The 21,513-nt window shown below is 47.7% G+C and overlaps 1 protein-coding gene across 2 annotated transcripts in view; it reads left to right on the top strand.

Moving 5' to 3' along the window:
• Window positions 1–20,147: 20,147 nt before the first annotated feature.
• The window catches only part of LOC137430449 (MAP kinase-interacting serine/threonine-protein kinase 1), a 15,803-nt gene continuing 14,437 nt past the window's right edge, over window positions 20,148–21,513 (top strand). The window contains exons 1-2 of one of the 2 annotated variants that reach the window (XM_068121273.2): window positions 20,148–20,419; window positions 21,208–21,337. In XM_068121273.2, coding sequence (XP_067977374.1) covers window positions 20,366–20,419; window positions 21,208–21,337 — 184 coding nt within the window. In that variant the 5' untranslated portion in view covers window positions 20,148–20,365. The remainder of the gene's footprint in view (window positions 20,420–21,207; window positions 21,338–21,513) is intronic. The other variant, XM_068121278.2, reaches the window with a different exon arrangement.

The raw sequence follows: 21,513 nt of genomic DNA, 5'->3' as shown, positions 1-21,513 counted from the left end.
CTTGCGATTGTTGCAGTAGAAACAAAGAATTTGAGCATTGAATGACTTGAGGTTGATCACAATGGCGTTTTTCTTTTATTTGAATCGCGACTTCTCTCTGTACCTTGATGAGATATAGTCAGCTTCGCCCGAAGTTGCGGAATTCGAACCCACAACACTTGGCAATTGCAGTAAATTAATTGTATGTGTGTTATAACCTCCACCAGCGAAGGTGTGTGGAGGTTATGTTTTCACCCCTGTCTATATCTGTTTGTTTGTGATCAGGATATCTCAAAAAGTTGTGAACGGTTTATGACAAAACTTGGTGGATGAGTTTGTTTGGTGACGAGAACAAGCCGATTAGATTTTGCTTCAGCTCCGAATCCAGATCCGGCCTATCAGTCGGATACAAAACGTAAACTGTTCAGCCTGGCGGAGGTTTGCGCTCCACCGAGTGTTGTTCTAGTTTTAATAGAGTCGAGGCTCATGGAGGATATGGAACGGATCAGGACACGTCTGCAGAAGGAGAGGGGGGGAACACAAAAGCGGATTTGAAGGACAAAATAGAGATAATGGATGTAGGGAAGAATGAGGACAAAACTTGGTCCTTGGAGGTCAAAGGGGGGTGGAAAAGATGGACGCAGAAGAAAAAATAGGAAAGTTTGGGAGAGTTAACAGGGAAGTAGAAGAAAAGATCATGGTTTTGAATTGGGGATAATCTGAGATAGAGTTGAACTTGAAAACCTGGAAGGAAGAGTGGGATTGAAGAGGATGTGGAAATTGATCCCACAGGTGGGGAGAAAGAGGAATGAATGAGTGTGACTGAGCATTGATTGTGGATTTTGATTAATCCCGGATTTAGTCAATATTTGTGTTTCGGATCAATTCCCTCTCCCAAGGCTCCAATTCCTGAAAGTATTCTATGATGTTGAAAAATTGAATGATCGTTTTATTTAACACTCTGATGATGCCAGCACCACACTGGTACCCGTCTGTTACAAAATCTTATTACTCTATTTGTATGGTCAACCTCTGTTCCCATCCAGAACCATTTTGTCTGACTGCCTGACATATCCCAAGAACCAAGGCTGGACATGGAACTTTTACTGTGACCATTTGAAATGAGTGGAACAGCAAACCCTCTTCATTCACATTAGCAAACGCAACTGAACAATTAAATAAATCAGACAACTAATTAAAATATAATTGTTTCCTAAATGAGCGTTGTGAGTATCTAGGTCATGGTATTATAGGTTCTACCTTTTGTGGGTATCTAGGTCGTGATATTATAGGTTATACCTTTTGTGGGTATCTAGGTTGTGGTATTATAGGTTATACCTTTTGTGGGTATCTAGGTTGTGGTATTCTAGGTTTACCTTTTGTGGGTATCTAGGTCGTGATATTATAGGTTATACCTTTTGTGGGTATCTAGGTTGTGGTATTCTAGGTTATACCTTTTGTGGGTATCTAGGTTGTGGTATTCTAGGTTTACCTTTTGTGGGTATCTAGGTTGTGGTATTCTAGGTTATACCTTTTGTGGGTATCTAGGTTGTGGTATTCTAGGTTTACCTTTTGTGGGTATCTAGGTTGTGACAATCTAGGTTGTAGTATTCTACAAGTGTGGAGGTTGAAAGAGGTGACAGTGAGGGAGGCATTAAAAGAGAGGCTGAGTATGGTAGAGGATGATGTGGTTGAGGTTGAAAGTGGTTGTATGTCAATGAAAGATAGTCTGTTGGGAGCCGTTGGTGAGGTATGTGGATGGACAAAAGGACCACCGAGGCACTCAAACGTGGTGGTGGGATGATGAAGTTAAAAAGAAGATTGACGAGAAGATGAAGGAGTGGCAGAAGGCGAAAGGTATGGGGGCAGAAAAGGCAGAGCATGAAAGTTATAAGGCAGCCAAGAAGGTTGCAAAGAAAGAGGTAGCAAAGGTGCAGGAGGCATGTAGGAAAATGTTTGGAGAACGCTTGGATTTGGAAGAGGGTCAGACAGCGGTATTGAGGATTGCAAAGCAGATAGCGAAAGGTATGACGTGATGGGGGCGAGTTGCTTGAAGGATGAAGTGGGACAAATCGTTGTGGACCCAGATGGAATTAAAGGAAGATGGAAAAGATATATGGAAATGCTGTTGAATACAGAGAATGAATGGGATGGCAACATAGAGAGTAACCCAGTTTTAGGACCGGCAGAGAAGATAACCGAGAAGGAAGTTGAGGAAGTGATAAAAGCAATGAAGAGTAGAAAAGCGGGAGGGCAGACTGGAGTTGTGGGAGATATGTTGAAGGCAGCGGGAAATTGGGGTGTGAAGAGAATGACAGAGATCTGCAATCTGGTGGTGAAAGAAGGTCGCATTCCAGTGGATTGGGAACTGAGTACTGTTATGGATTCGTCATTTCCGTTGTTGTGGTTCTCATCCACTGTAAACATTTTTGGTTGCATGTACTATTATTGTTATCATTTAGGTGAAATAGAGATAACTGTTCTCAAAAGGTAAAAAAAAAAGTTAATGTTTTAAAAAGAAACCGGAAGCCGGATCGGGAACTGGAGGAAGAAGAAGAAGAAGAAGAGGAAGAAGGAGAGGAGAAAGAGGCGGAGCGAGTGAGGTCGGAGAAAGCCGAGCTGTTTGGAGGTCTAGAGCAAACGCTGGTGAACGGAGGTCATTAGCGAACTTTGGGGTTTCCTGGGAAAGGGATTCCTGCGACTGAGTTATCGTTGTGACAGATAAACCTGCATGACAGGTTTTGCGGTTGATTCCGAAGAGAATCATTAGAGTGCCGTTACGTCTCGAGAATGGACTGTTGGCCATTTTACCTCACGCCTGATTTCGCATCGCTCCAGGTTTTTCCCCTCGCTTCAACCATTTCAACGCATCCAGCCGTTAACCTGGTGTGTGTGTGTGTGTGTGTGTGTGTGTGTGTGTGTGTGTGTGTGTGTGTGTGTGTGTGTGTGTGTGTGTGTGTGTGTGTGTGTGTGTGTGTGTGTGTGTGTGTGTGTGTGTGTGTGTGTGACGTGGATTTTGAGTGGGAAATTGCGGTTTGCCGATTGGGAGCCGTTGAACATCCATACCCGAAGGTGTGATTTCCCAGTCGCCTCTTGAGGACACTTTTGCCTATCTTTGGCAGTGTGACTGTCAACGGAGCAGGATTCTGGTCTCGATACAACATCGTTCTGACGATCACTAGAGCGTGGATCGACTTTGATTTGAACCTGGGACAGAGACAGTGGGAATGTTATTTTCGCTCACTTGGAGCACAGTGAGTTATATTGTACGAAACTGATGGTACCATCATAGGAATTATATATTGGTTGTACAATTGATTAATATTGTTATTGCACTGTTGTTCTTGTGTGATCTTAATACAATACTTGTTTGTTGGTAACAATTGGTGTGGTTTCACCATTGATCTTTGACATACAGAATAACACATCTTTCTGCCGTGACTCCTCTCGAGGCTCGGAGGTACACCGTGACCGGGGTTTGGGGAGGAGCACATAACAGAAATTGGGGCTTGTCCGGGATAGAATTCCCTAACATTCCCAAAATCCCAAATTTGGAATTTTCTAACATTCCCAAATTTTTCAAAAAATTGAATATTTTTTGTGTGAAGGTTAACAGGTGCTAACTGTTAGTCACCATGGTGTTTGATGCAGAAAAGTTTGCGGCGTCCCCTAATGAGGCACAGTTCCAGGCGTTGAGATCGGAACTCATGATATTGGCCAAATATTTTAACTTGGAGGTCCGAGTTAGTATGAAGAAAGCTGAGATTCAGACATTGGTGGTGGAGTCTCTGGTGGGACAAGTGTTACAGATTCGTCACTTCCGTTGTGGTTTTCATCCACTGTAAATATTTTTGATTCCATGTACTATTATTGTTGTCGTTTAAGGGAGATAGAGATTACTATTTACAAAAGGTAAAAAAGTTAATGTTTTAAATGAAACCGGACGACGAAGAGGAAGAGGGGGAAGAGAAGGTGGAGTGAGTGAGTCGGACAAGAAGCCGAGCTACTTCAATGTCCTTTGCGAACGGGAGTCACGAGTGAACTTTGGGTTTCCCGGGAAAGGGATTCCTACGACAGTTGTTATCGCTGTGACAGATCAACCTGCGTGTCAGGTTTTGTGGTTGATTCCGAGGAGAATCATCGTAGTGCCGTTACGCCTCGAACGGGCCGTCGGCCATTTTGACTCGCGCGCTTTGCGCATCGCTCAAGGTTTTTCACTTCGCTTCAACCATTTTCACCACATCCAGACGTTAATTTGGCGTGTGTGTAAAGTGGCTTTTGAGTGGGAAATCTGCGGTTCTCCGATTGAGAGCCGTCAAACGTCCATACCTGGAGGTGTGATTTCGCCGTCGCTTCTCGAGGACACCTTCGCCCATCTTTGGCAGGGTAACTGCCAACCCAACGGGATTCTTGTCTCGATACGACATCGTACGGACGATCACTGGAGTGGATCGACTTTCGCTTGAAGCCGGAATCAACTTTGGCTTGAAGCCGGGAATAGAGACATTGGGAATGTTCTTCTTTTCGCTCACTTGAAGCACAGTGAGTTATATTGTACAAACCTGATGGTACCATCATAGGAAATATATATTGGTTGTGCAATTGATTACTATTGTTTTTGTGTTGTTGTTCTTGTGTGACCTTAATACAATATTTGTTTGTTGGTAACAATTGGTGTGGTTTCACCATTAATCTTTGACACAGAATAACGCATCTTTCTGCCGCGATTCCTCTCGGGGCTCGGAGGTACACCGTGACCAGGGTTTGGGGAGGAGCACATAACACAAGGAACATGGGAAGATGTAGCCTTGGATTGGTTACCCGAGGAAAAAGAAAATGTGGAGCTCCGGAAAATGGAGATGCAACTGCAGAGCCAGGAAAGGTTAAAAGAGTTGGAACGGAAAGCCGAGGAAAGAAGAGCAAAGGAAAGAGCAGAACAGGAACGAGAACTCAAGGAAAGAGCAGAGGAAAGGAGAGCTGAAAAGGAACTCGGGGAGAGAAGAGCAGAGGAAAGGAGCTGAAAAGGAACTCGAGGAGAGAAGAGCAGAGCAGAGGAAAGGAGAGCTGAAGAAGAAAGAAGAGCAGAGGAAAGAGCAGAGGAAAGGAGAGCCGAAAGGGAGTTAAAGGAAAGGGACATGGAGTATCAGAAGGAACTTGAACTCAAGGAGCTGGAATTACTGGGAGAACGGAGAGAAGTAGTATCCATGCCGGCTAGTACGACAACTAGTGAGAACTCTTGGGATGTTGGTAGGAATGTGAGGCTGGTTCCACCCTTCAATGAAAAGGAGGTAGCCAAGTTCTTTTTACATTTTGAGAAAGTGGCTCAAATGCTCAAATTGCCTGTGGGGTCCTGGACTATGTTAGTGCAAAGTGTTCTGTTGGGTAAAGCTCAAGATATCTATTCGGCTTTACTGATTGACCAATGTGCAGATTATGAGATAGTGAAGAAAGCCATTCTCAAAGCCTATGAATTGGTCTCTGAAGCTTACCGGCAAAAATTCAGGAATGCCAGGAAGAGGGAGAGTGACCCATGTGGAGTTTGCCAGAATGAGGAAACAATGTTTGATAGGTGGTGTGACTCGAAGGAGATTGGGAAAGACTTCAACCTGTTACGACAATTGATCTTGGTGGAGGAATTCAAACAGTGTGTCCACGTGGACATTAAAGTACATCTGGATGAGAAGAAAGTACCAGAGTTGTATGAGGCAGCAACCGTGGCAGATGACTATGCCTTCACACAGGATGGGGTTCCACAAACCTAACTTCCCACCTAGAGTTAGCCAGGGGAGTTATGGTACATCAGGTTCGGAGAACAGATTTTCATGGAGGCGGCCTAGAGAGGACGATGGGGACAAATCTGATACCGTGACTTTTAGGGGTCAGAAGACTGCAGTTACAAGACAGACTTATCTTCCAGGGGGCCCGAGGCAGACCACGAGTTTTTCCTCCGGGCCTACTTGCGCTTTTTGCAAGAAACCTGGGCATTTGATGTCCCAATGTTACGCCCTGAAAAGGAAAAATCAGGAGCGGAGTCAAACTAGTGCAACTCCAAATGCATTGGCCAATGTGAGAAATCGTCCTTGGAGGACAGTGCCTTGTGAAGGTTCCCATGCCAAAGTTACGGCATCACAGAACGACCTTGTCCAAAAGGGTTACAAACCTTTTATTTCAGAGGGGTTTGTGTCACTGGATGGAGACTTAACGAACCAGAGACCTGTTAGGGTATTGAGGGACACAGGAGCACATCAATCTTTGATGCTTGAAGGCATTTTGCCATTGTCAGAGAAGACGGCAACTGGTGTTAGTGTTCTTTTACAGGGGGTTGGTGGCTATGTTAAAGCTCCTCTTAATGTCATCCATTTAGAGTCTGATTTTGTGTCAGGACCGGTCACTGTAGGTTTACAAGCCACTCTTCCTGTAGAGGGAATATCCTTTATTATCAGGAATGATTTGGCCGGTGGTCGAGTTTCTGGTAATCCAATGTTGGTTGAAAAGCCCAGTATGGAAAATAACACCGCACGGTTAGAGCAGGAGATTCTGGGTATGTTTGCATCGTGTGCAGTGACTCGTGCTATGGGTAGGAAGCGCTCTGAAGAGAAGGAGAAGAAGGCGATGTGGATTTGGGGTCCTTAGAGGTATTGGAGGAAAATCTGGAAGAGATAATAGGAAAGGGAGTGACATCAAGGAACTTAAGGAAAAGGTGGCATCTGGACCAAAAGAGTAAATGGAGTGTCCGTCGGAGACATCTGGGAACGAGGTTGAACAAACGGTGTTGGTCCGAAAGAGACTTGTTGAAGAACAACACGGAGATTCGGAGATCCGGAGTTTGATTGATAAAGCCGTTAGAGGAAGAGGCTCTGAAGATACCTGTTGGTTACTTCATGAAAGGGGAAATACTCATGAGAAAATGGAGACCACCGGAGGTGCCAACAAATGACGAGTGGAAAGTTCATTGCCAAATTGTGGTGCCACCGCCGTACCGGAAGGAGATATTGAGTTTGGCGCATGAGACACCTTTGGCCGGGCACCTTGGAGTGAACAAGACCTGTGACAGAATATTGGTACATTTTTTCTGGCCAGGATTGCGACGTGATGTGGCGGATTTCTGTAAATCTTGCCACTCTTGCCAGCTGGTGGGAAAACCTAATCAGAAAGTCACATCCACACCTTTAAAACCAATTCCAGCTTTTGAAGAGCCATTCAGCCGTGTCATTATTGACTGTGTAGGCCCTTTACCTAAAACTAAGGCTGGACATCAGTATTTGCTGACCATCATGTGCGCTTCCACAAGGTTCCCAGAGGCAGTGCCTCTTAGAAAAATTACTGCGGCAGTTATTGCGAAGGCCTTGATTAAATTTTTCACTTTGGTTGGCCTACCTCAGGTAACCCAGTCTGATCAGAGTTCCAATTTCATGTCAATGCTTTTTCAGCAAGTGGTACACCTGTTGGGAGTGGAGCAAGTAAGATCAAGTACTTACCATCCCGAGAGCCAAGGGGCCTTGGAAAGGTTTCACCAGACATTGAAGAATATGATCAGAACGAATTGTTTTGAATGTGACAAGGATTGGGATGAAGGAATACCCTTATTGTTGTTTGCTACGAGGGAATCTGTTCAGGAGTCATTGGGATTCAGTCCTTTTGAACTTGTGTTTGGACACGCAGTTCAAGGACCATTGAAATTGGTGAAAGAACAGTGGCTACAGGAGGAGTCACAGTCAACAGTGGTAGAGTATGTGTCAACGGTTAGGCAAAGATTGGCAAAGGCTTGTGAAGTTGCAAGAAGAAACTTGAAAGTGACACAGGATAAAATGAAAGTGAGACATGACAAGAAATCTCAGGTAAGAAATTTCAGTCCTGAGGACCGAGTGTTAGTGTTGCTTCCTGTTCCAGGTCAGCCACTACAGGCTAGATATTTTGGTACCTATGCAATCGAAAGGAGGGTTAATGAAACAGATTACGTGGTGACAACTCCCGACCGACGGAAAAAGCGGCAGCTGTCATGTCAACCGACTGAAGAAATATTATGAGAGGAAGCCTGTGGAGAAAATGGTTCCTGTCTCACGTGTCTCACCTGTCGTCGGGGTGCAAGAGAATCCAGAGGTTGAGGCCGGTGTGAAGTTTGATAACTTTGATGACCAGGCTTGTCCCAGATTGATGAACACGGAAGTGTCGAGTCATTTAGATGAGAAATTAGGTCATTTGACGAGGGAACAACAAGGACAACTATCCAGCCTAATTTTGGAGTTTGCACATTTGTTCACAGATGTACCTGGTCGTACTGACTTGGTATATCATGATATTGAGGTGGGGGAAGCCACTCCTGTGAAACAACACCCCCATCGGATGAACCCTGTGAAGATGGAGTATCTTCCGAAGGAGGTTCAGTATATGTTGGAGAATGACATCATCGAACCAAGCAGCAGTGAATGGAGCTCACCATGTGTGTTGGTTCCAAAACCCGATAGCAGTTTTCACTGTTGTACGGATTTAAAACGGGTTAATGCAGTGACCCAGACCGACTCATATCCCATCCCGAGGATTGATGACTGTATTGATAGAATAGGCCCAGCTAAATTTGTAACTAAATTTGACTTGCTGAAAGGGTATTGGCAGATCCCTCTTACTGATAGAGACAAGGAAATCTCGGCATTAGTCACACCAAATGGGTTGTATCAGTACAAGGTTCTTCCCTTTGGATTGAAAAACGGACCTGCTACATTTCAACTGCTGATTAATAAGCTTATTGCAAACCTTGATGGGGGTGGAGGCTTATCTGGATGATGTCATCATCCACACCATGACCATGGAAGATCACATTAAACAAATTCATGCATTTTTCAAGAAATTGACCGAGGCAGGGTTGACCATCAACTTAACTGAGAGGGAGTTTGTAAAGGCACAGGTGGTGTTCCGAGGCCATGTAGTAGGTCAGGGTCAGGTGCAACCGGTGACAGCCAAGATAGAAGCCATTGATCGCTTCCAAGTTCCAAAAGGGAAGAAGGAGCTCATGAGATTCTTGGATATGGCTGGTTGGTACCAGCGGTTCTGCAGGAATTTTTCTGATGTGGTAGCCCCTTTAACGAATTTGCTGTGGAAAGAGACCAAGTTTGTTTGGGATGACAAATGTCAGGCTGCTTTTGCCCACGTCAAAGCAATATTAATGAGCTCTCCTGTCCTAGCAGTCCCGGATTTTCAAGAACCTTTCAAGTTGGCCATTGATGCAAGTGATGTGGGGGCTGTGGCAGTTCTATTACAGGAAGATGAGGATGGAGTGGATCACCCGGTGTGCTATTATTCCAAAAAGTTTAACAAGCATCAGGCAAATTATGCCACCATGGAAAAAGAGACCCTTGCTCTCCTGCTAGCGCTTCAGCATTATGAGGTGTATCTAGAAACTACTACCTTTCCTGTAAAAGTCTTCACTGATCACAACCCCTTAACTTTCATTCAGAAAAATAAAAATCAGAGGTTGATGAGATGGAGTTTGGCTTTGCAGCAGTTCAACTTGGAAATTGAGCATGTAAAGGGCAGGGACAATGTCGTTGCTGATGCGTTATCCAGAGTGAACTAACTTTGAAAATTTCTGTAGGTGGTTTGGTAGTTTTGTTGCTTTATTTTGGGGAATATTAATTACTAGTGGGGTCACCCGTGGGAATCCCACGGGCATGGACGTGTGTGACATTTGGACATCTTGATTTAGATATAACCACCTTTAGAAGCAATTTTTCCCCGCAAAGCGGGGGTTGGCCTTTTTCGGGAACCGTGGTTGTTGTTGTTTTTTGGTCCCCTTTATGAAGCAATGTTTTACGGCTGGATGCCCTTCCTGACGCCAACCCTTTTTGCCACCTTTAACGACAAACAGGGAATTACCAGTGAACTGGTACTCAATTTGCCGACCTCGGAAGGATGACAGGCTGAGTCAACCCCCCTGGCGTTAATTCAGCGATCGACCGGGATTCGAACCCAGGATCCTAGGATCCTAAGCCGGCACCCTAGCCGCTAGCCCAACACCAGGGACATCTTGATTTAGATGCTGCACATTAAATTTTACAAAATGGTTACTGGCAATTCATCAGATCCAGAAATGGTGTAATGAACACTTTATTTATTTCACATAATATGTGACCCCTCACTCCTCTCCACCTGAGACTCTCCTTTCTCCACCCTCACGCCTCTCCAATCCCACTCCTCCTCACACTCCCCTCCAATACCTCCTCGCACTCCTCTCCAATACCTCCACACCCCTCTCCAATCCCTCACACTCCTCTCCAATCCCTCACACTCCTCTCCAATTCCTCACACTCCTCTCCAATTCCTCACACTCCTCTCCAATTCCTCACACTCCTCTCCAATTCCTCACACTCCTCTCCAATTCCTCGCACTCCTCTCCAATTCCTCGCACTCCTCTCCAATTCCTCGCACTCCTCTCCAATCCCTCGCACTCCTCTCCAATCCCTCGCACTCCTCTCCAATCCCTCGCACTCCTCTCCAATCCCTCGCACTCCTATCCAATCCCTCGCACTCCTCTCCAATCCCTCACACTCCTCTCCAATCCCTCACACTCCTCTCCAAATTCCTCACACTCCCCTCCAATTCCGCACACTCCCCTCCAATTCCGCACACTCCCCTCCAATTCCTCACACTCCCCTCCAATTCCTCACACTCCCTTCCAAAACCTCACACTCCCTTCCAATCTCTCACACTCCCTTCCAATCTCTCACACTCCTCTCCAATTCCTCACACTCCTCTCCAATTCCTCACACTCCTCTCCAATTCCTCACACTCCTCTCCAATTCCTCACACTCCTCTCCAATTCCTCACACTCCTCTCCAATCCTTCAAACTCCTCTCCAATCCCTTATACTCCCCTCCAATCGGGCCTCACTCGCCAACCTCTAGCCCAACTCCAACCCCTCGCACCTCTCCAACCCCTCGCGCCTCTCCAACCCCTCGCGCCTCTCCAACCCCTCGCGCCTCTCCAACCCCTCGCGCCTCTCCAACCCCTCGCGCCTCTCCAACCCCTCGCGCCTCTCCAACCCCTCGCGCCTCTCCAACCCCTCGCGCCTCTCCAACCCCTCGCGCCTCTCCAACCCCTCGCGCCTCTCCAACCCCTCGCGCCTCTCCAACCCCTCGCGCCTCTCCAACCCCTCGCGCCTCTCCAACCCCTCGCGCCTCTCCAACCCCTCGCGCCTCTCCAACCCCTCGCGCCTCTCCAACCCCTCGCGCCTCTCCAACCCCTCGCGCCTCTCCAACCCCTCGCGCCTCTCCAACCCCTCGCGCCTCTCCAACCCCTCGCGCCTCTCCAACCCCTCGCGCCTCTCCAACCCCTCGCGCCTCTCCAACCCCTCGCGCCTCTCCAACCCCTCGCGCCTCTCCAACCCCTCGCTCCTCTCCAACCCCTCGCTCCTCTCCAACCCCTCGCGCCTCTCCAACCCCTCGCGCCTCTCCAACCCCTCGCTCCTCTCCAACCCCTCGCTCCTCTCCAACCCCTCGCTCCTCTCCAACCCCTCGCTCCTCTCCAACCCCTCGCTCCTCTCCAACCCCTCGCTCCTCTCCAACCCCTCGCTCCTCTCCAACCCCTCGCTCCTCTCCAACCCCTCGCTCCTCTCCAACCCCTCGCTCCTCTCCAACCCCTCGCGCCTCTCCAACCCCTCGCTCCTCTCCAACCCCTCGCTCCTCTCCAACCCCTCGCTCCTCTCCAACCCCTCGCTCCTCTCCAACCCCTCGCTCCTCTCCAACCCCTCGCTCCTCTCCAACCCCTCGCTCCTCTCCAACCCCTCGCTCCTCTCCAACCCCTCGCTCCTCTCCAACCCCTCGCGCCTCTCCAACCCCTCGCGCCTCTCCAACCCCTCGCTCCTCTCCAACGCCCCGCTCCTCTCCAACCCCTCCCTGGAATGAATGCCAGTTTAAACAGGATTACCTTTACTTCCGTATAACAAGTGAATCCTCTTGGATTGCGCTGAGGTTCGGGCATGGAATTTCTAGGAGGAAGTATAATTTGTATGCAATGAAAGTACATGTAATATGGGATCGAGTAAGCTTCACCAGTGCGCGTGCGCGAATTTACGTCACGTCGGCAGCGAGAAGGCGTTCCCCAACACGAACCAATCAGGAACTGCCACGCCCACTTATATGATCTCAGAATTCCTGTGACAGGAATTAGCGTTACACTGGCTGGAAGTCATTCGCTAGAGGCGCTTCCTCAGCGCCAATAATGATGAATGAAATAATATCTGTTGGCAATTTCCCGTCTGTGGCGATACGTGAACGAAGCTATGCCCCTCTCTCCACATTATTGTGACGACATATAAATTAAGTATTTAATCGTGACGATCGTCATCAAATGGAAAAGTCCGCCACGAATTTTAAATATATCTCGCCATTTTCCTGTCTGTTATTTTAGGCGGTGTATCGTCGACCGTGCTGCGATTTTTAAAAAATATGCCTCGGCAATTTCCCGTGTGCGTGAATGCACTCAATTATTTCTGACACAGTCTAAAACCATCGATAAAAATTAAATCAGATGGTGAATTCGAGATAAAATCGTGAGGGTGACTCAATGAATGGGCTTTATTTTACAGGCCTTTGAGAAATCATTTCGTTCTATAAACGGAAACTTTCATGGGATTCTCTTCCCGTTTTTTTTCAACCGAGTCTAAAACTATGTTAGCTACTGTTAAAAATGAAATGATATATCGAATTAGAGTTGAAATAAACCTGTGTGAGAGAGAAAGACAGCACGGGCCTAACTAAACAGGCCTCAAAGCTATTCGAGTTAATAAAATGGTGGATATTTGTTTACATGAAGCCTCCAAGAATGGGTGGAGCTACTCTGCAAACGGAGTAAGCCACACCCTCGGACAGACAGACAGAATCATCTACGGCTATTATAATATAGATAGATTGTTGCTCACATGAATTGATCATTTGGGGGTGAGTTTTACTTTTGTTTGTTAAAAGTTTTTGCATGCAAAGGAAGTTTTCACGATGTTCCAACTTTCTTTCTTGAGGGGGGGGGGGGGGGGGGGGCGGAAGTGTTACAGATTCGTCACTTCCATTGTTGTGGTTCTCATCCACTGTAAACATTTTTGGTTGCATGTACTATTATTGTTATCATTTAGGTGAAATAGAGATAACTGTTTTCAAAAGGTAAAAAAAAAAGTTAATGTTTTAAAAAGAAACTGGAAACCGGATCGGGAACCGGAGGAAGAAGAAGAGGAAGAAGGAGAGGAGAAAGAGGCGGAGCGAGTGAGGTCGGAGAAGGAGCCGAGCTGTTTGGAGGTCTGGAGCAAACGCTGGTGAACGGAGGTCATCAGCGAACTTTGGGGTTTCCTGGGAAAGGGATTCCTGTGACAGAGTTGTTATCGCTGTGACAGATAAACCTGCGTGACAGGTTTTGCGGTTGATTCCGAAGAGAATCATTAGAGTGCCGTTACGTCTCGAGAACGGACTGTTGGCCATTTTACCTCGCGCCTGGTTTCACATCACTCCAGGTTTTTCCCCTCGCTTCAACCATTTCAACGCATCCAGCCGTTAACCTGGTGTGTGTGTGTGTGTAACGTGGATTTTGAGCGGGAAATTGCAGTTCGCCGATTGGGAGCCGTTGAACATCCATACCCGAGGGTGTGATTTCCCAGTCGCCTCTTGAGGACACTTTTGCCTATCTTTGGCAGTGTGTATGTCAACCGAGCGGGATTCAGGTCTCGATACAACATCGTTCTGACGATCACTAGAGCGTGGGTCGACATTGGTTTGAAGCTGGGACAGACATTATTTTCGCTCCCTTGGAGCACAGTGACTTATATTGTACGAAACCGATGGTACCATCATAGGAATGATATATTGGTTGTACAATTGATTAATATTGTTATTGTACTGTTATTCTTGTGTGACCTTAATACAATACTTTTTTGTTGGTAACAATTGGTGTGGTTTCACCATTGATCTTTGACATACAGAATAACACATCTTTCTGCCGTGACTCCTCTCGAGGCTCGGAGGTACACCGTGACCGGGGGTTTGGGGAGGAGCACGTAACAGTACCCTCGGCCCTCCATACAAGGTGAAAGTTGACCCTCTGGACTGTGGCTCGTATTGAGCAATACAGTTATTGGAGCATGGAATGAAGGTATTGGAAAGGGTGTTGGAGAGGAGGATAAGGAAGAAAGTGAAGATTGACGAAATGCAGTTTGGATTTATGCCAGGAAGAGGAACGACAGACGCACTTTTTATTGTGAGGCAGTTGCAGGAGAAGTACATGGAGAAGAGGAAGAAGTTGATGGGTTTGTTGATCTGGTGAAAGCATTCGATAGGGTTCCACGTGAAGTAGTGACATGGGCAATGAGGAAGTTAGGAGTGGAGGAATGGTTGATCAGAGTAGTGATGGCAATGTACGAGAGAGAGCGCACAGCTGAAAGGACGAATGATGGGAACAGTGGTGTTTGAGGTGAAGGTGGGAGTGCATCGGGTTGGTACGAAGTCCACTACTATTTGTGGCTGTGATGGACGTGCTGGCTCGGAACGTAAAGGAGGGTTTACCGTGGAAGTTGTTGTATGCAGATGATCTGATGTTGACTGCAGAAAGTATGGATGGACTGGAGAAGATGAACAAGTGGAAGGAATGTATGGAGACAAAAGGTCTGAAGGTAAATATCAGAAAAACGAAGGTGATTGCAAGTGGTAAAGCATGTGGTGAGGTGGAAAGAACTGGGAAGTGGCCGTGTGCTGTGTACAGGAAGGGTGTCGGAGTGAATTCCATTCAATGTACAATGTGCGCTGAGTGGGTTCATCAAAAATGTAGTGGTTTGAGAGGGTCATTAACCAGTGTGGCAGCTACATTCAAGTGTAAGGTGTGCACAGAGGGAGCTGCAGATGGAGGAAATGTTGAGGTGGATCTTGGAGACGGCGTGAAGCTGGAAGGTGTGAAAACATTTTGTTACCTAGGAGACGTGCTGAATGGAGAAGGTGGATCAGACCAACAGTTGCTAGAGTGAGATGTGCATGGAAGAAGTTTCGGGAACTGAGTGGCGTGCTGACAAGGAGGGGAGTGTCGTTTAAGCTGAAGGGAAAGGTGTATGCTGCATGTGTGAGAAGTGTTATGATTTATGGGAGCGAGACATGGGTAATGAACGTAGAGCAGCAACGAAGGCTGGAAAGGGTGGAAATGCAAATGGTTCAGTGGATGTGTGGAGTATCATCGAGAGAGAGGAAGCCAAATGATGAATTGCGAGAGATGATGGGAATAGAGCCTGTGATGGATGCTGTGAAGAGGAACAGGTTGAGATGGTTTGGTCATGTGTTGAGGAAGGATGAAAGTGACTGGTTGAGAAGAGTGATGGAAATGAATGTAGAAGGAAGTAGAGGACAGGGAAGACCGAGAAAGACTTGGCTGAAGATAGTCGAAGAAGAAATGCGGGCAAGGGGGTTAACAAGGGGAGATGCAGAAAATAGGGCAAAATGAAGAAGATTGTCATGGGGACCGCAAGGCTAACCCCCGCTCTTGCAGGGAAATTGGCCTTAAAATGCCTGTTGTTGTTTTTGTTGTTGTTAAGTTGTGGTATTCCAGGTTCTCCATGTTGTGGGTATCTAGGTTGTGGTATTTTAGGTTCTACCATTTGTGGGTATCTACATTGTGGTATTTTAGGTTCTACCTTTTGTGGGTGTATAGGTCATACTCTCTCTCTCGTATTCTAGGTTCTCCATGTTGTGGGTATCTAGGTCATGGTTTAAGTTCTACCTTTTGTGGGTATCTAGGTTGTGGTATTTTAGAGTCTACCTTTTGTGGGTATCTAAGTCATGGTATTCTAGGTTCTACCTTTTGAGGGTATTTAGGTTGTGGTATTTTAGGTTCTACCTTTTGTGGGTATCTAGGTTGTGGTATTTTAGAGTCTACCTTTTGTGGGTATCTAAGTCATGGTATTCTAGTTCTACCTTTTGAGGGTATTTAGGTTGTGGTATTTTAGGTTCTACCTTTTGGTGGGTATCGAGGTCATGGTATTCTTGGTTCTACCTTTTGTGGGTTTCTAGGTTGTGGTATTCTAGGTTCTACATTTTGTGGGTATCGGTCATGGTATTCTAGGTTCTACCTTTTGGCCATCATTGTAGTTTTGCATAATTGCTGAGATTGTTTTTGTCGTGATTGATACTCCAGTTTATTTACATGCATTCTAAAGGTAAATTGGTTGTTATTAATATGGTAAATGCTGTGATTTACTTAAACCAAAGGTGTATTTGTATGCGAATGTTATTAACAAATGTTCCTTCCATTTCGATCCATCTCTTCCGTCTCTGCACCAGAAAACAACTCCACACCTTTGTGAATAACCATCTCAGTGTTTACCTGTCGGTACTGCACAACATTCTGCCGTCTCAGGTCTCACGTGTTTTTTTTATCTTTTTTTTTTCTTTTTCTTACATCTGGTCTCTTCTTCGAGCCGAAAAGTGCAAACATGTTTTGATAACATCCATTACATCGTCCTCCATTGGTCAGTTGACAGTTGTCCAACTTTGTGGCCTGGTGCCCGTTGTGGGCATTTTTGCCGATGGTTGTTGGGCTGCAACTTTCCCTTGCATGGCAGCTTCTCAAGTTCCATCCTTTCAGGGTTTCCTCTGCTGTGGTCACATTTGATGTAGAATTCAAATCGCCGATAATGTAAATGCTGCTGAAGAAACAGTCATCCTTGGACTTTGTAACAATCTCGTCTTTGTGTCCCCCTCGTGTCTCTGTCTGTCTGTCTCTGTCTCTGTCTCTGTCTCTGTCTCTGTCTCTCTGTCTCTGTCTGTCTCTCTCTATCTGTCTCTCTGCCTCTGTCTCTCTGTCTCTGTCTCACTCTGTCTCTCTGTCTCAGTCTGTCTCTCTGTCTCAGTCTGTCTCTCTGTCTCTGTCTGTCTCTCTGTCTCTGTCTGTCTCTATCTGTCTCTGTCTCTGTCTGTCTCTCTGTCTCTGTCTGTCTCTCTGCCTCTGTCTCTCTGTCTCTGTCTGTCTCTCTGTCTCTGTCTGTCTGTCTCTGTCTGTCTCTATCTGTCTCTGTCTCTGTCTGTCTCTCTGTCTCTGTCTGTCTCTCTGCCTCTGTCTCTCTGTCTCTGTCTGTCTCTCTGTCTCTCTGTCTCTGTCTCTCTGTCTCTGTCTGTGTCTGTCTCTCCGTCTCTGTCTGTCTCTCGGTCTGTCTGTCTCTCAGTCTGTCTGTCTCTCGGTCTGTCTGTCTCTCGGTCTGTCTGTCTCTCGGTCTGTCTGTCTCTCGGTCTGTCTGTCTCTCGGTCTGTCTGTCTCTCGGTCTGTCTGTCTCTCGGTCTGTCTGTCTCTCGGTCTGTCTGTCTCTCGGTCTGTCTGTCTCTCGGTCTGTCTGTCTCTCGGTCTGTCTGTCTCTCGGTCTGTCTGTCTCTCGGTCTGTCTGTCTCTCGGTCCCCCTCTGTCTCTCTGTCCCCCTCTGTCTCTCTGTCCCCCTCTGTCTCTCTGTCCCCCTCTGTCTCTCTGTCCCCCTCTGTCTCTCTGTCCCCCTCTGTCTCTCTGTCCCCCTCTGTCTCTCTGTCCCCCTCTGTCTCTCTGTCCCCCTCTGTCTCTCTGTCCCCCTCTGTCTCTCTGTCCCCCTCTGTCTCTCTGTCCCCCTCTGTCTCTCTGTCCCCCTCTGTCTCTCTGTCCCCCTCTGTCTCTCTGTCCCCCTCTGTCTCTCTGTCCCCCTCTGTCTCTCTGTCCCCCTCTGTCTCTCTGTCCCCCTCTGTCTCTCTGTCCCCCTCTGTCTCTCTGTCCCCCTCTGTCTCTCTGTCCCCCTCTGTCTCTCTGTCCCCCTCTGTCTCTCTGTCCCCCTCTGTCTCTCTGTCCCCCTCTGTCTCTCTGTCCCCCTCTGTCTCTCTGTCCCCCTCTGTCTCTCTGTCCCCCTCTGTCTCTCTGTCCCCCTCTGTCTCTCTGTCCCCCTCTGTCTCTCTGTCCCCCTCTGTCTCTCTGTCCCCCTCTGTCTCTCTGTCCCCCTCTGTCTCTCTGTCCCCCTCTGTCTCTCTGTCCCCCTCTGTCTCTCTGTCCCCCTCTGTCTCTCTGTCCCCCTCTGTCTCTCTGTCCCCCTCTGTCTCTCTGTCCCCCTCTGTCTCTCTGTCCCCCTCTGTCTCTCTGTCCCCCTCTGTCTCTCTGTCCCCCTCTGTCTCTCTGTCCCCCTCTGTCTCTCTGTCCCCCTCTGTCTCTCTGTCCCCCTCTGTCTCTCTGTCCCCCTCTGTCTCTCTGTCCCCCTCTGTCTCTCTGTCCCCCTCTGTCTCTCTGTCCCCCTCTGTCTCTCTGTCCCCCTCTGTCTCTCTGTCCCCCTCTGTCTCTCTGTCCCCCTCTGTCTCTCTGTCCCCCTCTGTCTCTCTGTCCCCCTCTGTCTCTCTGTCCCCCTCTGTCTCTCTGTCCCCCTCTGTCTCTCTGTCCCCCTCTGTCTCTCTGTCCCCCTCTGTCTCTCTGTCCCCCTCTGTCTCTCTGTCCCCCTCTATCTCTATCTCTCTGTTCTGTCCTCCTCTCTCTATTCCCCGCCTCTCTCTATTCCCCCTCCTCTCTCTATTCCCCGCCTCTCTCTATTCCCCCTCTCTCTATTCCCCCTCCTCTCTCTATTCCCCCTCCTCTCTCTATTCCCCCTCCTCTCTCTATTCCCCGCCTCTCTCTATTCCCCCGCCTCTCTCTATTCCCCCGCCTCTCTCTATTCCCCCTCCTCTCTCTATTCCCCCTCCTCTCTCTATTCCCCCTCCTCTCTCTCTATTCCCCCTCCTCTCTCTCTATTCCCCCTCCTCTCTCTCTATTCCCCCTCCTCTCTCTCTATTCCCCCTCCTCTCTCTCTATTCCCCCTCCTCTCTCTCTATTCCCCCTCCTCTCTCTCTATTCCCCCTCCTCTCTCTCTATTCCCCCTCCTCTCTCTCTATTCCCCCTCCTCTCTCTCTATTCCCCCTCCTCTCTCTCTATTCCCCCTCCTCTCTCTGTATGAAGTCACCAGTTTCTCGGTATATGTTTATTCTGGTCTGTGCTTGCTGTTCGTCCCTTAACGTGAAACATGGACCTTCGCTGAAATTCCCCTTCCTGAACATTCTTCCTTGTACTTTGTGCAGTTTAATCATGGCCGCACAATCACGTTTCCCCGACTTTAATAGTTGGAGACATTTCTGTCGTGATTAAAAACTGTTTACTACATATCTGCAAACTGTGTGACGTGCTTCAGGAAATCATTTTTTTTTTTTTAAATTTATTTATAAATAATCCTTCCACCTGCGCCACCTCAGGTGCATGGAGCACAGGTTATGTTTCACCCCTGTTTGTCAGTTTGTCTGTTCGCAAACGGGATGTCGCAAAAAGTTGTGGAAGACTTTGTTGTGATAAAACTTGGTGGATGAGTTGGTTCGGCGACGAGAACAAGGCGATTGTATTTCGGTATCAATGGGATACAAAAGGTAAACAGTTCACCTGGTGGAGGTATGCTCTCTCCCGAGTGCGCTTCTCGTTTAGGATGTTTCTGCCTGGATGGAATAAAGCAGACATGGACCCGTCATTGTGATTGCGAACGACGAGGGATACTAATACTTTAGAGACCGAATGAAGTTGACCGATTCCGCTGTTTGGTTGCTCGACGACGTTGGCCGAAGGTTCGGAGTGTTCGGCAAACCCCGGGCTCGCGCTGACACCTGATCCGAGCGTCGGCTGCCGATGTACGTGCGAGTTGGGGGGCACGGGCATGTTGTGCGAGACCCCCAGCACGTACGACGAATCCCTCTCGGCTCGAGACTCCGCCCACTAACAGGACGTCACATGTCCTGCGTCGGAACGTGCTGAACCTCAGGCTTGCAAAAGATAATGGAGATGAAATCCACTTGGTGATTGCAGTATTGATTTGACCACGACGGGTTACCTGGTCTTGAGCCTCGATTGCATCGACACGGCACGTTTTAAGATTAAAAAATACATCAACGCTCATTTTGTCTCATTTGGTGCGAACTATTGTTTGTGACCCTTTTTTGTGACGTCCCTCCGCTCGTTTTGTGCATCTACGTTGTCACGTTCCAGGGCTGTTGTTTTCTCGGCTCCGGACAACGCGAGATCCGATCGAATGTTTTTGAAATCGAGCACCGCTGGGTGGAGCTAGAGGAAAGGGGGCGGGGTTTGTGAGCGAGGGCGGAGCTTGCCGAGTTCATAAAAACGCCGACACTCGCAGTCGCTCCTTTGTAGATGGTTAGACTCCTTAGAGGGTGGTGAGGTTGGGTAGCGAGGCTGGTGGCCAGGGTTGGTTAGAGGAAGGAGGCGAAGAAAGAGGTTAGAATAGACAATTAGTGAGTGAGTCGGTAGACGGATACAGACGAGGTCGAGACGTATCGTCGCATTCATTTATTTCGCCCTTTTTCTTCTCCCCCCAATCGATTGCATTTTCTGGGATCGAGCGGACATGATTGTGCAGACGAAGTCCATGACTTTCGAAGATCTCAGCCAGTCATTCGAGGTGAGGCCACTGCGTTAAGCGCACACTTGGTACACCGCGCACTCTCCGGTAACCGATGACGTCATTTCGTTACCTCTATGCGCTCGGCTCATCCTGAAATCTTCTGTAGTCGTTGCATCACCCTCCCTCTTCCCACGACCCTCGGAGTGAGCGTTTTGCGAGCACATTCCTCCTTTCCCACCCGATCCCGTGTGCATCATTTGAGCTTTAATTGACTCGGCGAGGACAATTGAGGAAATGCAAAATTATTTTGGTGGTGTGACGTCATTTTGTGCTGGATTACCTGTGCCTGCGAGATTATGATGTAACGATCCTGTGATTGATTTTAATTGCCATTTATAACTCTTGGCAGAGTATCCCATTACATCATTCCCTCCATTGTGTCTTTTTAACTGTAAGGTGGCTGGGGGGGGGGAGGATATAATATGTCGATCCCTTGTGGTATTGAGTAGTTGTCCATCTGAAACGGACTTTCGGGTTTAATTCCACATCTATTCCTCTGCTGCTGGGCAATTCATGGTTTAGTCTGAACCTGTCCAGACTTGCCCTCTGGCATCCATGAATTTCCTCGTGTATCGTTTTTTAACGATAACTACCTATAAGTACTAGTAATCTAAGGCTCATGGAAGTACTCGGACATGTCACATGCAGGACGAGGATATTGGTAGACTGTGTACGCAAATCTGGTGCATATGGTATTTGAACCTGGGTCCCTCCATAACGAGCCAAGGGTTCAGATTTGGAGCACCAATTGGGGGCCAACCCATTGATTTTTCATCCTTCTCTAGAATGGACTGTCATTCTCGAGTGACTGCCACTTCTTCACCTTCCACAACGTTCTGGGCCACCCGAGCACACCTGAGCCGTCGGAGGGAGAAGAATTTGCGGAGAACTTGACGGAGGGTTGCGGAAGACCCGGTAAGCGTGATCTACCTATGACGAACGTTGATCTCTTTGAACATGAGCAAAACATGTTGGTTCATCGATGGCATCTGATGGTGCGGTGCTCGCTTTGTTCCAAAACACGTAATGTTAATTATTTATGTTGGGAGGAGAGTGGTGTCGTCGGTCACAAGCGGTTGGCTGATGTAACG

The sequence above is a fragment of the Myxine glutinosa genome, chromosome 1 (assembly GCF_964187855.1).
Source record: "Myxine glutinosa chromosome 1, kmMyxGlut1.1, whole genome shotgun sequence".
In the NCBI taxonomy this organism is placed as follows: Eukaryota; Metazoa; Chordata; class Myxini; order Myxiniformes; family Myxinidae; genus Myxine; species Myxine glutinosa.
The sequence above is the reverse complement of the archived record's forward strand: the minus strand, read 5'-3'. Positions and strand labels throughout refer to the sequence as shown.